The sequence below is a fragment of the Herpailurus yagouaroundi genome, unplaced genomic scaffold (genome assembly GCF_014898765.1).
Source record: "Herpailurus yagouaroundi ecotype Mexico unplaced genomic scaffold, PumYag 77, whole genome shotgun sequence".
NCBI lineage: Eukaryota > Metazoa > Chordata > Mammalia > Carnivora > Felidae > Herpailurus > Herpailurus yagouaroundi.
In genome coordinates, this window is record NW_024412388.1 from 62,668,894 (window position 1) to 62,684,644 (window position 15,751).

Here is a 15,751-nt window from a genome sequence, read left to right on the forward strand (position 1 = left end):
TTTTAAATGATTATTTTGGCTACTGTGTTGGTTACTCTAGCTTTGTAATATAGTTTGAAATCAGGCAGCATGAAGCCTCCAGCTTTTTCATGATTGTGTTGGCTATTTGGAGTGTTTTGTGGTTTCATACAAATTTTAGGATCATTTGTTCCATTTTCATGGAAATATGCCTTTGGAATTTTGGTAAGGATTGCACTGAATCCATAGATTGCTTTAGGTAGTATGGACATGTTAACAGTATGAATTTGTCCAATCCATGAGCACAGAATATCTTTCCATTTATTTGTGTATTTTTCAATCTCTTTCATCAACATCTTATAGTTTTCAGTGTACAGATCTTTCACCTCCTTAGTCAAATTTATTCCTAAGGGTCTTATTCTTTTCAACATAAGTAAAAATGGTTTTGTTTTCTTAATTTCGCTTTCTGACAGTCCATCACTAGTGTATAGAAATGTAACAGACTTTTGTACATTTGGTTTTGTATCTTGCAACGTCACTGGATTTTCTTATCAGTTCTAACAGTTTTTTGGTGGAGTCTCAAGGGTTTTCTGTCATGCCATCTACATGTAATATCATGCCATCTATAAATAGTGACAGTTTTACTTCTTCCTTTCCAATTTGGATGCCTTTTATTTCTTTTTCTTGCCTAATTACGCTAGCTAGGACTCCCAATAAATACTAGGTTGAATAAAAGTGGCAAGAGTGGCATTCTTGTCTTATCCCTGATCTGAGAGGAAAAGCATTGAGTTTTTCACCATTGAGTATTATGTTAGCTGTAGGTTGGCTATCATGTTGAGAATACTTTTGATAGGCAAAGAACAGAAGCAGCAAAAGTAGTTACAAGGCAACTATACAACTACAAGAAAGAGATGATGATGGTTTAGATGAAAAATAGAGGTAGATTATGGATAATTTTTTATTATGATGCAATTTAATGTAACAAATTTGAGCTCAGACAAGCTATCCTGTGCAATGGAACATGTGAGGTAATCAGGAATAAATAAGGCATTGCTTATTCTCAAAGCACTTTCTAGTTAGTGACATAAACACATAAATACCTAGTTATAACACAAGGAAGAATGAAGTAAATCTAAACAAAGTTGCAAAATTAATGTTTGGAATCACTTGAACACTTAACGAAGGATGTATCTTGTGAGTTGGGCCTTGAAGAGGGCAGAGGATTTCTACAGGCAGAGAATAAGAGTTAGATAATTCTAGTCTGAGAAAATAGTAACAATGTCCTACATTAGGCAAAAGACCTAATGTCAGTTCATTTTTTTAAGCCTACCTGAGCTGCTTAGTCAACCCCATGCATATGTGGTTCAGAGGTCAGCCAGAGATTTAAACAGAGTTTATATGCAGATCCTGGGGCTCCCTTTCTCAGACTCTTTTCTTCCAGAATCTCCTCTCATTTTCTAGCAGGATTCTAGGATAGCCACCAAGATCCCTGCCCTCTGGTATACGTGCCAAGGATAATCCCCTCCCCTTAAATATGGGCAGAACTCATGAATATGATGAAATATTACTCCTATAATTATGTTTCTTCATATGGCAAAAGGAAAAGCATCCTAGGTAGGCCTGATCTAATCAGATGAACCCTTTAAGAGCAGAGAATGTTTCTCCAGTTGTCACAGAGGAAGAAGAGAAACATGTCCTTGCTGGCCAGGAAGAAAACAAATGGCCATGTTGTGAACGACTTAATAGGGACTATGTGGCAAGAAACTGCATTCTTCAGAATCTGAGTCATCCCTGAATTACTATTGGCAAGAAAACAGCGACCTGAGTCATACAACCACAAGGAAATGAATTCTTAAAAAAAAAATAAAAAAAAAAAAATTAACATGTATTTATCTTTGAGAGACAGAGAGAGAAAAGCATGAGCAGGGGAGGGGCATAGAGAGAGGGAGACACAGAATCCAAAGCAGGCTCCAGGCTCTGAGCTGTCAGCGCAGAGTCTGACACGGGGCTCGTACTTGTGAACCATGAGATCATGACCTGAACTGAAGTCAGACGCCCAACCAACTGAGCCACCCAGGAGCCCCTGAAATTATTTCTTCAATAACCAGTGATCTTAGAAGAGGTCTTGAGCCTCAGATGAGAATCACAGTGCTAGCTGACACCTTGATTTTAGTCTGGTGAGACCCTGAGCAAAGGACCCAGTTATTTTGCACTCAACTCCTAACCCATGGAAACTGTAAGGTAATAAATAGGTATCGTTTTAAACCAACTAAATTTGTGATAACTTGTTATAAAACCATAGCTAAAAAAACTTTGATTGCCCTGAATTTTATCTTCTGGTTTTTTAAGCAATCAAGCCTGCAGGCTTTCATAAGAATTTTAATTGTTCCCTAAGACTTAAATGAGGTCTGCCCTTAGGGTAGGTGTTGTAAAAAAATTTTTAAAGCGGAAAACTTACTACATTCCTTTCCTTTTTTCTAATTGACTCCCCTCCAGAATCTACCAGCTTTTGTTCCCTCTCTTCTGCCTTCAGGTAGCTGTCTTTTATATTTAGTCCAGAGTTTACAGCTGTCTGGGGGAGGGTCCATCTGCTATAAATGCTATCTGACCATTCAGTTTCTGGATACCCTTTGAAAGCAGAATGAATGTGATTTCCTGGTAGATTAGGAGCAAGAGTATGACAAAGAAAGAAATTAGAGATTAGTCTATGGTTTTTGGCCTCTGTAAGTGAAAGGATGGTGTTGCCATTTACTGAAGCAGGGAAGACTATAAATATAAGAAATTGCATATGTGAATTTAGCCTAGGGAGTGTACTGGGCTAGATATAGATATTTGGGAGTTGTTTTTTAAAACCATGAGACAGAATTAAACCCTCAACAAATTAACTCTAAAGATAGATGAGAAGAGACCCAAAGCCTGAGTCCTGGTGCAATCCAGAATTTAAAGATAAAGAAGAAAAGCAAAATTAACAGAGGAGACTGAGAAAGAGCAAGTGAGGGAAGAGAAAAATAGTGAGAAGTAGTGACCTTAAATCCTATTAAAGAATGTTTCAGGCATAAATGAATGATTATCTGTATTTAATGCAGTGCCAAATAGGCTGAGCTTTGAAACTTAACCTTTGAATTTAGCAATGTGGAGACAGGTCTTTGTATCCTAAACAAGAGCAGGGTTACCAAAGTGTTACAGGAGAAAATGTGATTTGGGTGGAGATCACATGGAAGGAATAAAGTAAAAGACTGTGAATTTAGGCAATTCTTTTGAGCAATTTTGGCGAATAGAGAAAATGGAGTACTAGCTTGAGGAAGAAGTGTAGTCAAGAGTTTTATTTTGTTGCTTATTTGTTTTTAAGATGGAAGAATTAATAGTATGTTGGGATTAAATAAAAGAAACATTGGTGATGCAAGGAAAGTAGAAGGGAAAATTATTGTTAGAGCAATACCCTTGAAGATAGGCAGGCATAAGAATTGGCCTCAGATAGAATCAGGCAAAATTCATCCATAAAAGTGGGACTGAAGGCAAATTATGTGAATTTAGGCATTGGTGAGTGGTCAATGTAGTAGTGGGAATTAGACATTTGAGGAAAGAGGAGAAGGTACAAGACAGGTCTGGAGTGTGGAAGAGTGAGTGAACTAAAAAATGTGTAATCTCCCAAGGGAGTACTGAGGGTGCACTTGAGGTTAGAGTGAAATGATTTTTTTTTTTTATTGTTGAGAAAGAAAGAGAGAGAGAGAGACAGAGAGAGAGAGAGAGAGAGAGAGAGTGTACACGTGTGGGCGAGGGGCAGAGAGAGAAGCGGGGGGTGACGGGATTCGAAGCAGGCTCTGCAGTGACAGCAGAGAACCTGACGTGGGGCTTGAACTCACAAACCATGAGATTATGACCTGAGCTGAAGTTGTACACTTAACCAACTGAGCCACCCAGGCATCCCTAGAGGGACATGATTTTGAAGTAAGTCCAGTCAGGATGGATTCAGTCAAGATTGGGATTTTTCCCAATACTGTATAAAAGGCATGATAAGGCAAGGGAGTTGAGGTAGTATGGAAGAGAGTGATTATGATTGCCAGTGAAATCTAAGCTAAGCACAGGAAGAAACAAGGTGAGTAAATGACAGTGAAAAGGTGGTAAGATGAACAAAAAATAGGGGAGATTAGATGAAAAGTAGGTAGATAGATATGGATGTATGTATGTACATAGAAAATATTAGCAAAAACATGTTTTTTTAAGGCTGAGTGATAGATACATGAAGGTTTATTGAATTGTTCTCTCATACTTTAGGGTATATTTGAAAATGTTCACAATAAAAAGTTGGTTTCTTAAAGTGGTAAGATGGTTTGTGTAAAGATTGTTGGAGTCAGGGTTTCAGAAGAAGTAAGCTAGAAAGAAAGGAGATATAGAGCCAAGATAGTGATCTGATGGAAATTGACAGATTGGAGACACTGAAGGGTTGCAGACCTTGTTAGTAACAGGGTCTATCTAGGGAGCTATGTGACTACCTACCAGGAAGGTGGGGTGTAAGATCAAGGCAGAAGAGGAGACAAAGGAACCCAGAGGTCAGACTATTGTGATGATGAGCTACATGGATATTAAAAGCACTAAGTAGTGTTAGCATGGCAGGAAGCCAAACACTAAAGCCTTCAAAGAATGGGGGAGAATGACTGGTGGGAGAGCTTGATGAACCGGTGGTTTTTAGAGGAGAAACCATTCGGAAGTTGCAGGAACAGTAAGGAAGACCCAGAACTCTACTCACCCCATCACCTCCCCCACCAACCAGAAGGTACCAGGAATATGCAAGATAAAACAGCTTCCACTTGAGTGGGCTCTAGGGGAAGTAGTGTCCTCAGGGGAGGGCTAGATATTAAGGGAGAAATTGTTCTACTAAGAATCTAAATTAGTCGGTTACTGCACCTGAATGTTAAATTGGGCTATCCACCTCCTGGCAGTAAAAGTTACATAAAGGAGAAATGATAGGTTATATAGTCCTTAGGATCTGACAAAAGGAGGCATATAATTTCTTCCAAAGAGAACAACACTTTCTAAAATTCCCAGAATTTTTTTCATAGATCCATAATCATTTTTGTATCCCTAGCAACTAGAACAAAGTTTGGAATATGATCAGAATACAGTAAATTTTTGTTTAAGCAGACTCATCTGACACAGAAGTTCATAAGGAACAATGTCTTTAAGGGCAGGTTTTTTAATATAAAAAGCTTATCTTAACCCTAAAATAGGATATAGTCACAAGGTTTCTATTGATCTTAGCTTTGAATCTGAGGTGGCATTTTTCAAAAATGAAGCTAATTATAAAATTTGCTTTAGTCGTTCTTTTCCTACAGACACATTGTACAGTATATTATAAGGCACTGAGATAGTTAACAGTTTTTAGTATTCACTTTTATTCTTTCATTTTGAAGAGGAAAACCTGCCATTTAAAAGCATGCAAAGCTAATTAAAGCTTTTCCACTATTTCATTATCTGAATGTAGTTGCAAATTCTGACTTAAAACTCTTATCAGAAGGAGACTCAACATCCCTCCCTGAACAGCAAATGAACATTCAATTAACACTTCAATACAAGTGTATTTTAAATAAAAATATACTTTATTGTTAATCTCATTCTTTACAAATGCAAATACCCAATTTTAAAATCCAAAGAGAGTTGCCTCCCTTTTATTCTTTGGGGGAAAAAAGTCTTTTCTTTATTTACAGGGAAGACCCGAATTTTCTGAAGTTGTTACCAAGTTAGAAGAGTGTCTCTGCAACATTGAGGTAAGAACTTTAGCTTCTGAAATATGTCCATAAAAAAAGTCTTGAGTATCCAAGGGTGTTGGGGAATAAGTAAGATGGTGCTTCTAGAAAGATAGTAGGTATGGAGGTCTATAACTTCATTCATATTTTTTTTTAAATTTTTTTTTCAACGTTTATTTATTTTTGGGACAGAGAGAGACAGAGCATGAACGGGGGAGGGGCAGAGAGAGAGGGAGACACAGAATCGGAAACAGGCTCCAGGCTCTGAGCCATCAGCCCAGAGCCTGACGCGGGGCTCGAACTCCCGGACCGCGAGATCGTGACCTGGCTGAAGTCAGACGCTTAACCGACTGCGGATAAAAACAAATCCAGCATGAATCTAGGCCTTTCCAACAAATAATCAGTCAGGCAAATGGACACAGGTATGCCCAGCTTTAAAATTAATATGTAAAAACTTGAAAATACAGTAGTGACCCCTGGGGGGCTCAGTCCCTTAAGCATCTGACTCTTGATGCAGCTTATGTCCTGATCTCATGGTTTGTGAGATCAATAGAGCCTGTTTGGGATTCTCTCTCCCTCTCCCTGTCCTCCTCCCCTGCTTGCTTGCAAGTGCATGCAATACGTTAGAAGTTAATTGTTTAAATCAACTTTTTTTCTATACAAAAGCTCCTATATACAGTGAAACATAAATTAAATTTTAAGCCACTGTGTATTTATGCTCAATAAGAAAGGGAAAATTATCACTAAAATTAGTGCATAAATTAATTGGGATGCATTGCTTTTATACCACACATATGTTGCATAAAGTGATATATGTTGGTAATCAGGCTAATGGAATTTTCTTCCCTTAATATCAAGGAGCTGTTTGCTTTAATTTTCTCTCTAATTGCCTTAATTTTCTATACACCTGGTCAGAAGATAGGATTTGAAAATAAGTAAGGAATGAAAGAGTGGATTCCAGAAACAAGAGACAATGGTAGGACTTCCTAAACTAGTTTGTCTTCTTATACTGACCAAGCCTCTTAGCACAATCTCCCCTCATAGAGAAGATGAATAACTATACGCAAGAGAACTTGCTGGACTGGGTTGTACTAAATAATGGACCCAAATCAGCTTTCAGGGGCTTGGTTTGTGGAATTCCATATCTCAGAAGATAAAATGATGGGACATGTCTAACAAGAATCAGTATAACATCACACACCAGGGTCAAAGAAACAACAGTAAGAATATCAAATGGTGGAGATATGGTTTAGGAGCATCATGAATGTCAATGGATAACAAACTCTGTGGGAGTTAGAATGTGAAGTAGCTGTCTTGCTACAGAATAAGGATGGGATTATTCCTCTCTCTTCTGAGATAGCCAAACAAAATAGTACCCAGTTTTGTCCTTTTAAAAGGATAATTATAACTGGAACACAAACTTTAGGGGAGAGATATCAGAATGATGAATGGATTGAAGTCATGTATGTAAGAACCAATTAGAGGAACCAAGGGTGTTTGTCCCAGAGAAGAGAAAATCAGGATGAGTCCAAGAGCTGTTTTGTAAACATCTGAAAAATGATCACATGCAAAGGGATTGGCCTTGTTCTCTATGGGCCAACAGATAGAAATGAAGGGTAATTAAGGTTTTTGTTTTGTTTTGTTTTGTTTTGTTTTAATGAGAAAGAACTTTCTTTCTAATTGTCAGATCTGTCCTAAGATAAATGAACAGATCTGGAGGCAGTGAGTTCCCCATCACTGGAAGCTCCCCATCAGCTTACATAGCTAACTTGGAAAAGAGGCACGGAAAAGATTCAATCATTGAAGAGTTTGAAGGTTCATTTCAACACTGACATCACATGATTCTCAGAGCTTTACTTAGAAATGCCTTGGCTACTGTGAAGAGCCTAGAATTTACATATATTATATTTTTAAACCCAAACCTACAGTCTACATGTCTTAGGAAATTATAATGTCAAAGCACTAATGTTCTCAGTTGGGTTAGGTAAAGTGCATAAACAGCAAGGTCGTCAGAAATTCAAGAAAACTACTCTCCTATTTTTTCTCTACTCCTTCTCATTTTCTTCCCTCAATACTCTTCTATTTTCTAGCTACATTTAACTATTTGTAACTATTTTTAAAAATTCTCTCCCAAAGACTCTCTTTAGTACTCATGCTTGCCAGACATTAAAGCATCCTTCATTTTATAAAATGGATGTATTCTTGGAAAAGTGTATAAATTCATTTTATGTAAAGGAAATAATTTCATATAAAGGGGATAATTTTAAGCTACAACTTAAAGGAACTCTGCCATGAATCTTATCACCATTGTGAAAAATGTAATCTTTTAGCCATTAAATAATCACCCTTTAAATATCTATTTTATGAATCTGATTTGAGCCTACCATGTTTTCTGAAAGATGAGTATAAGTTTAAAGGGCCAGCTCTCAGCATAGAACTGGGTCAAAAAAGTAAATTAAGTGAGCCATGTGTTGCCATCAGAGGCCGATAGGAAAAGCCAGAAGCAAGCTGAGATGAACAGAAATTAAAAATGAGAAATCCTAGAATAGAAAGCTAAAATAAATCTATATTCTATTCTTTGCCCTAAGCCTGTTGGTTTTATTAAAGGATTGAAACTACCCCTTCTTCACTCAGCTGATGTCTCCCGCATCAAGTAACAGCAGTGGGTCTCTGTCACCTTCCTCTTCTTCTGACTGCCTGGTGAGCCGTGGAGGGCCTGGCCGGAGCCATGTGGCAGCTTTACGAAGTCGTTTTGAGTTGGAATATGCTCTAAATGCAAGGTCCTATGCTGCCTGGTCCCAAAGGTGAGTAGCAATCTAAGCAACAATCTCACAGTCCAGATGAATTCCAGAATCTCATCAAGATAGTTATCTGATGTGGTTAGTATCAATGGGGGGTTTACCACCCCATGCCGAACTTTGAAGTAAGAGGATTTAGCCCATTTTTCTTATAATATTATATTAATATTATGGGACCAAAAAATAGGAATTCTGTTATTTGTTACTTTAGTAATTCTAAATTTCAAGTAACAGCAGTTAACTCTAGCTTAAGTAAGAATTGTGTAGCTACAGCAACAAAGGGAATTTATTGAAAGTATTTTGTGGTTATCTTATGGAATCCAAGGAAGAATTCCTTGTGTGGCAACCAAGAAACAGCTTTAGGATCTGAGCACCAAAGGTTCAGCACACTGAGGATTACTCTATGACCCAGCAATTCCACTCCTAGGTATATACCCTAAAGAATTGAAAACAAGTACTCCAACAAATACTTGTACTCAAATGTTTAGAGCAGTCCTATTCACAATAGCCAAAAGGTGGAAACAATCCAAATATCCATTAACAGATGAGCAGATAAACAAAACGTGGTACGCACACAATAAGATGTTCTTCAGTCATGCTACAACATGGATGAACCTTGAAAACTTGCCTTCATTGGAAAGACACCAAGCACAAAGACCACATGTTATATGATCCTATGTATATGAATATTCAGAATAAGTGTGTGAGTCAATTCAGGCTGCCATAACAAGATACCACAGACTGGATGGTTTAAATAAGAGAAATTTACTTTTTCACCAGGGGAGACTGAAAGTCTGAGATTAGGGTGCCAACATGGTCAGACTCCAGTGGGAATTACAGATGCTCATCTTCCCTGCTCACAGATGGCCTTCTTCTCACTGTGCTCTCACATGGCAAAGAGAGCTCTGCAATTTTCACCTTTTTATAAGGGCACCAGTCCTGTAGGATCAGGACATCACTCTTCTGACCTCATTTAAACTTAATCACCTCCTTAAAGGCCCCATCTCCAGTATCCTCACATAAGGGGTTAGTGCTTCAACATACGAATTAGGTGGGAGGGTGACACAACTCAATCCATAATAGGTAATATGTAAACCCATTATAAAAAAAAGAAAAGATCAGATTGGTAGTTGCCAGAGGCTGGGGTGGGGATGGGAAATTAGGAATAAAGGCTTAATGAGCACAGGGTTTTGTTTTGGGGTGATGAAAATATTTTGGAACTAGATAGAGGTCATTGTAAAACACTGTGAATGCACTAAATGTCACCAAATTGTTTACCTTAACATGGTTAATTGCATTTATATGAACTTTACCTTAAAAGAGAGAGAGAGAGAGAGAGAGAGAGAGAGAGAGAGAGAGAGAGGGAAACTTAACTAAAGGAGCAAGTCAGAAAAAGAGGGAAAAAAAGTTCAACATTCTTCCATAGCAAGCTCTGCCATTTACATGCCCCTGTTCCTCTCAATAGGAGATCTTTTTGTCTCTCAGCTTAATTGTAAAGCTTCAAGAAGAGATATATTAGTTATGTAGTGCCATAATAATTCTTTATAAAATGCATACCAAAATTCAACAATATTTGATCATAAGCTTTTATTTCTTGCTCATGTGCCTGTGAACTGCTTATTGGTGGGCTTGACTCTGAGCACAGATTTTATCCAGGGCTATTCCACATGTCTTTCTCTGTCCTCAGACCAGCAGCTACCTGAGACATGTTCTTCTCATGGACAAAGGCTAGGAATTCAAGAAGACAGACCCAGCTTCACATGCTCACTTAAAGCCTATGTTCAAGTTGCATCCTATGGCATTCTATGGGCCAGCTCTAGGGGCAAGTCACATAGCTGAGTCCAACATCCAATAGGAAGAGAAAATATATATACACAGCCTCTAATAGAAAGAACTGAAAAGTCACATGACAAAAGGCATAGACACAGAAACCATAATGAATTAAGAATAAGTGGAGTCTGCCATGAGAGAGAGAATGTGATTGGCCTTTTTTGGATCAAATGGCCCCTGCTGGTATAAGCAACATGATTGGAGTGGCAGTGGGGTCATATTTCATAAATATAAGCATGGCTGCCGGGAACCCCTGTTCTGGATGGGAAACAGAAAAGGCATTTACTTGTAAGCTGAATGGATACCCTACTGCATATATACTGCAACCTATGGAAATCTGAAAAAAAAAAATGGCTTAAAATATCTGTTCTTCTGCATGAGCTCCTGAACATTTACACATGAGCTGCTCTACATGTATACTCAGGCACACATATAAATGCCTACACACTCACTCACACTCTCCATCATCAGAGTAAGAAATTTTACCCTGAAGATGGAGAAGGATTATCTGGAGTTATCAAGGATCTTATACCATACACAAATTGCTCATGTTGCTTTTTTAGCTGTAGTTATTATACTCTAGGTCTAAAAAAGAGTGGCAGCTACAGCTATGAAGAGATGGGAATCTGAATCATGAAGCCTTTAATCTACAGAATGTCATAAAATTAAGTATCAGCAGGTTGATTGATAACCAGGCAAACTGGACACAATTCTTTATTAGATTCCAGTCTCTTATATAATTTCATAAAGGGCCCATAGGCCAAGATTAGATTAGGCTCAGTCACAGCATTGTCTTCTAGTTCCATTTGGTCTTCCTACTCTTTACTTGTGGTTTTAAAATGAATTCTCTGAATGGTCAGATTTTGATATTTCCAAAGCACAGTCACCTGAAGTATGTCTACTCTGAGGCAGAGGTTAAGAGGATAAGTTGTGGAGTCATACAGACTGAGGTTCACTCTCAGCTTTGCTATTTACCAGCCCAATGACCTTAGGCACGTTTCTTAAGTCTTATACATAAAATAGAGATAATAACACCAGTTGTTAGGATTGTTATTGAGAGAGGCAGTATTGTCACAGGAGTGAGTGATTGATTAAAAGATGTCAGTAGACCCAAGCAAAAAATATAAGTTCCAGGAACGTAGGTAAGTCACACAATTTACAATACAGAGACAGCTACACAGCACGGGAGGCACAGGTGTGCTCCCAATCGGGTGAGTTGGGGGTGGAGGGAATACAACTTCTCTGGCCTTCAAGAACCCCGAGAAATATACCACTGCTAATAAAACTGCTCAAATGGGGTGGGAAAAACCTGTCAGGTTTTTTGAGATGTTCCTTTTGATAGTCTCATAAGATTTCTTCTACCTTTCTGGCCCTTCACAACTGTTGCAGAATTCTGCTAAATCTTTGGCTCTCTACTTGGTTCAGGTTTCTCTTAACAATGTAGTACATCCTGAGTGTTTGCTGTGAGGGTGCATTGAATGTCAGTGTGTTAGCTGTACTATCCCTCCAGCAAGTTCAGTCTCTGGACTGCTTGAAATCAACTACAGAAATAGGTGAAGCATTTAGCTAAGCTGTCAGATTCACTAAAATAGGAATCATGTCTGTTTTATTCATAACTCTACCCCTAGTATCCAGCAGTATGGTTGGCATAAAGTCGATACATAGTAAATATTTGTTTCATAGATAAAGATTTGGATACATTGGCTCAACAAGTTATAATTGTTATTAATTTTAAACATAATCAATGAAAAAGCTTAAATTTCTCTGTGCTTTCCATTTATATACCTATCACTATTGAGTGCATGCTGCATGCTGGATGCTATTTTAGACACTGAGTTGTCATCTCAGTAAACCTTAGGAAGTAGGTATTCCAATTTTACAGATGAGGAAACTGAGGCTTAGAAAGGATAAGTCACTTTCCTGAGTTTATGGAGGCAGAGCTAGAATTCTCACCTAAGTCTCTTCTATGCTTACTGAATTTCTCTGGCACAGGAGTTGGCACTTTTCAGAAGCTTGATATATTTTGCCAATACTCATATTTGTTGGACTTCTTCCAGTTTCTTCTGGAAGTCGGTCAGGGAAAGAATTCAGCTACTTCTCCTAAGCCTGCCTTTTCAGCTTTTATATATGAAAGACAGAGCAAGTGAGACCAGAGATCAATAGGTTCTTAAAGTCAAAGAGCCTGAGGATACAGGAACTGATGGAGTAAGCCCAGCAGGGCCACGAGTTTAACAGCCTGCAAGACAGTGGCTCTCCACTCTGGCTGCACGTTAGAATCACCCGGGGAACTTTTACAAGTACCAATGCCCAGGACTAATTAAACCAAAACACATGGGGGTGGCACCCAGACGTCAGAAGCTTGTAACATCTCCCAGATGATTCTAATATATATCTCTGAGTATGAAAAGCACGCTAGAAGAGAATGCTACAGTGCTAACCTGTCAGTCACTCCAGGGGAAGGGGATACAACCAAGGGGATAAACAAGGAGAGGCAAGTGAGAGCAGAGGTGACCCAGCAGCTGTAACCAAAGGATATCGTTTTGACGGTTGACTACCTGTGTGGCCTCTCCCAGAAATCCTTGCTGTGTGCTAGTGACTGCTGATCTAAGAGGCATCCTAACTCGTTAGAATCACACAGGTGGAATTTTTAGCCTGGCATCATGCTTTTAAGAGAATGGTGTAGTCCTAACTAATGTATGCTTCCAATTCTGGGTCTCACAGCCCTCAACAGTGCCTTTAAAATGGTGCATTTATTTTTCAGTTTTTGGTTATGAAGTTCATAGCCTGTACTTTTATGATGCATGATCTGGTGATGGCTTTGGTTGTTGTTCCTTTGCATATTTGTTTTTAATGATTATTGTTGTTCTTCCTAAAATAAATGTCAAGGTGGAAAATAGTCAGATATTTTTTCCACAGGTTATAGGGATTTGCCAGTTCCTACTGAAACCACAAATTGCTGAAATCTGAGATTGCGGAAGGCGCTTCTGAAGTACTGCCTCTTTTAAAATATTTTGTGTCTCTAGATATATTTGGAAAACTAAGCATGTGGCACTTGCTCCTCCCACTGGGTATGAAATCTCTCCCATCTTGTACATGGATTACATCATGTAAATTTAGAAATGACAAAGTGATACACAACCTTTCAGATGCGAAAACCAATTAGTGTTTGTGTGGGGCTGGGCTCTGAGAATAGAACGCCACGACCTAGTTAGCTGTCCAGGAGAAGAAAACCAGAGATCCAGGGACTGCAACTGTAAAACAGATACATTTGGAATTAATTTTTCACATTACGAAAGGGTCCATCAAAAGGTTCCTTTAAATAGAAAGCTTGCCGAGTGCACTTGGAATGCAATTTGACTTATAAAAGTTGAATGTAAGTTATAAAATTTTAATTTACACATAGTTTTTCCAGAATGCAGCAATTGTGTAAGATGATAGCACCCTGAAACTGATGTTCCTGGGAGGAATGAAAAAATAAAAAAGGAGAGCAGTGAGAAGAGTGTGGCTATTTGCTGTTATGGAGCAGAATGTTTATCAAGTACAAGCAATAGCGTCTCCTTCTTATCAGCAAAGGTCAACACTCTTTTTAATCTATCACCTCTCCTACATGCATCTTTGTACTGAACCTTCCCTCAGGCTCTTCGAATGTGCTCTTCCATTCTTCATCCCCATTTCATCCCCAATTTATTTCTCTCACCAGCTCACCACAATCAGCAATCTCAATACTGCTCATGAGCACTTTCAGCTCCTCCTACCTTGCTTCTCTCGTCTTCATGAGTTTTCTTGTGATGTCATATTAACCCTCAGCTCCAACTCTCACACATACACAGACTCACACACAGTTAACCCCCAGTCCTTATGTCTCATATGACCATTCTGCTTCCTTTGTCTTTAACTTCTCTCCCCTTCCGGCTTTCTTCTGGCCTTGATCCACTTAACACTCTACTGCCAGCATGACCTTTCCTTCTGTAGAACTCCTGTTACATCATTACTCTACTTTGAAACCACCAATAATTCTCCATTACCTCTAAAATTAAGTGAAATTATGTCATCCCGGAATCCAAAATGATCAATGGTACGTTTTCCAGTTACACCTCCTGCTGAGTATCATATGTTCCAATGATTCTAGGCAGAGAGTGATACGGTCACTTCTCTTCTCAAATGCATGCTAGGAGTTTGGGATCTGTGTGAGGCACTTTTTGGTAGTCCCAGTGACTAAAGGAGGTGCAACCAGTGTTTAGTTTGGCTAAGGCCAGAGTATTGAACTTCCTACAATGTTTTGGACAATTCCACAAAATAAAGAATTATTCTGTACAGGGGTACCTGGGTAACTCAGTTGGTTAAGTGTCTCACTCTTGGTTTCAGCTCAGGTGAGAATCTTGTGGTTTGTGGGATCAAGCCCTGCATCAGGCCCTACATTGACAGCATAGAGCCTGCTTGGGATTCTCTCTCTCTCTCTCTCTCTCTCTCTCTCTCTCTCTCTCTCTCTCAAAATAAATAAACTTAAAAAAAATTATCCTGTATAAAATAGCAATAACATCCCCAGTAATGCACACTGTTAGACAAACTAGGAGTTCTACTATGTCCCATACATACCCTGTGTTGAACCTATTGTTAACCTATCCCCATACCCTGTATTTTTTAACCTTGACACCCCCCAATCTTGTCAAAGTATTAATAAGCCATCAGTAATATCTCAATCAGTTTAATCACTAGATCATAAGGGAGGCTTTTCTGGGGCTACCCCATCGTCACCCATGCCTTACTATGGGTCACAGAATTTTGTGCCACTTCATGCACTTACATGATTTTGTCTCATAATTATTTATTTTTTTATTCTCCATTAACCCATAAACACTTCTAGGACAAAAATTGTCTTCTCTTTTGTTTTTATTCAGATGCCTATAATATCTCTTTTATAATTTAACTGGATGGTGAATACTAAATATGTTTATTTATAATAAATTAGAGGAATCATTAGTTGGGCTATGAATGCCATGCTTTGTATTTCTGCATTTTAAGTGAGTAAAACTCTACCATTCAGAGTTTTTGGCCTCTACATTCCTATCAAGTTCAAATATGTTCTTATCCAAAAATAATGAACCGCCAAATCATTCAGACCTCTTTCTATACCACTCTGACACCATTAGAGTATTAAATGTCTACCCACATTTTTTAATGAACAAAAGGATAGAATGGAGGTATCTGAACTCTGTGAGGAGAGAAGTGACTGATCCATTCATTCCCACTGTGTTTGTAGGGGCGCCTGGGTGGCGCAGTCGGTTAAGCGTCCGACTTCAGCCAGGTCACGATCTCGCGGTCCGTGAGTTCGAGCCCCACGTCAGGCTCTGGTCTGATGGCTCAGAGCCTGGAGCCTGTTTCTGATTCTGTGTCTCCCTCTCTCTCTGCCCCTCCCCCGTT

The 15,751-nt window shown here is 38.7% G+C and overlaps 1 protein-coding gene across 3 annotated transcripts in view; it reads left to right on the forward strand.

The window, feature by feature from the left end:
• TNNI3K (TNNI3 interacting kinase) overlaps nt 1-15,751 on the forward strand; it is a 292,001-nt gene that overhangs the window by 229,371 nt on the left and 46,879 nt on the right. For 2 of the 3 annotated variants that reach the window (XM_040470642.1, XM_040470644.1), the window contains 2 exons: nt 5,664-5,723; nt 8,337-8,506. In XM_040470642.1, coding sequence (XP_040326576.1) covers nt 5,664-5,723; nt 8,337-8,506 — 230 coding nt within the window. The remainder of the gene's footprint in view (nt 1-5,663; nt 5,724-8,336; nt 8,507-15,751) is intronic. The other variant, XM_040470643.1, reaches the window with a different exon arrangement.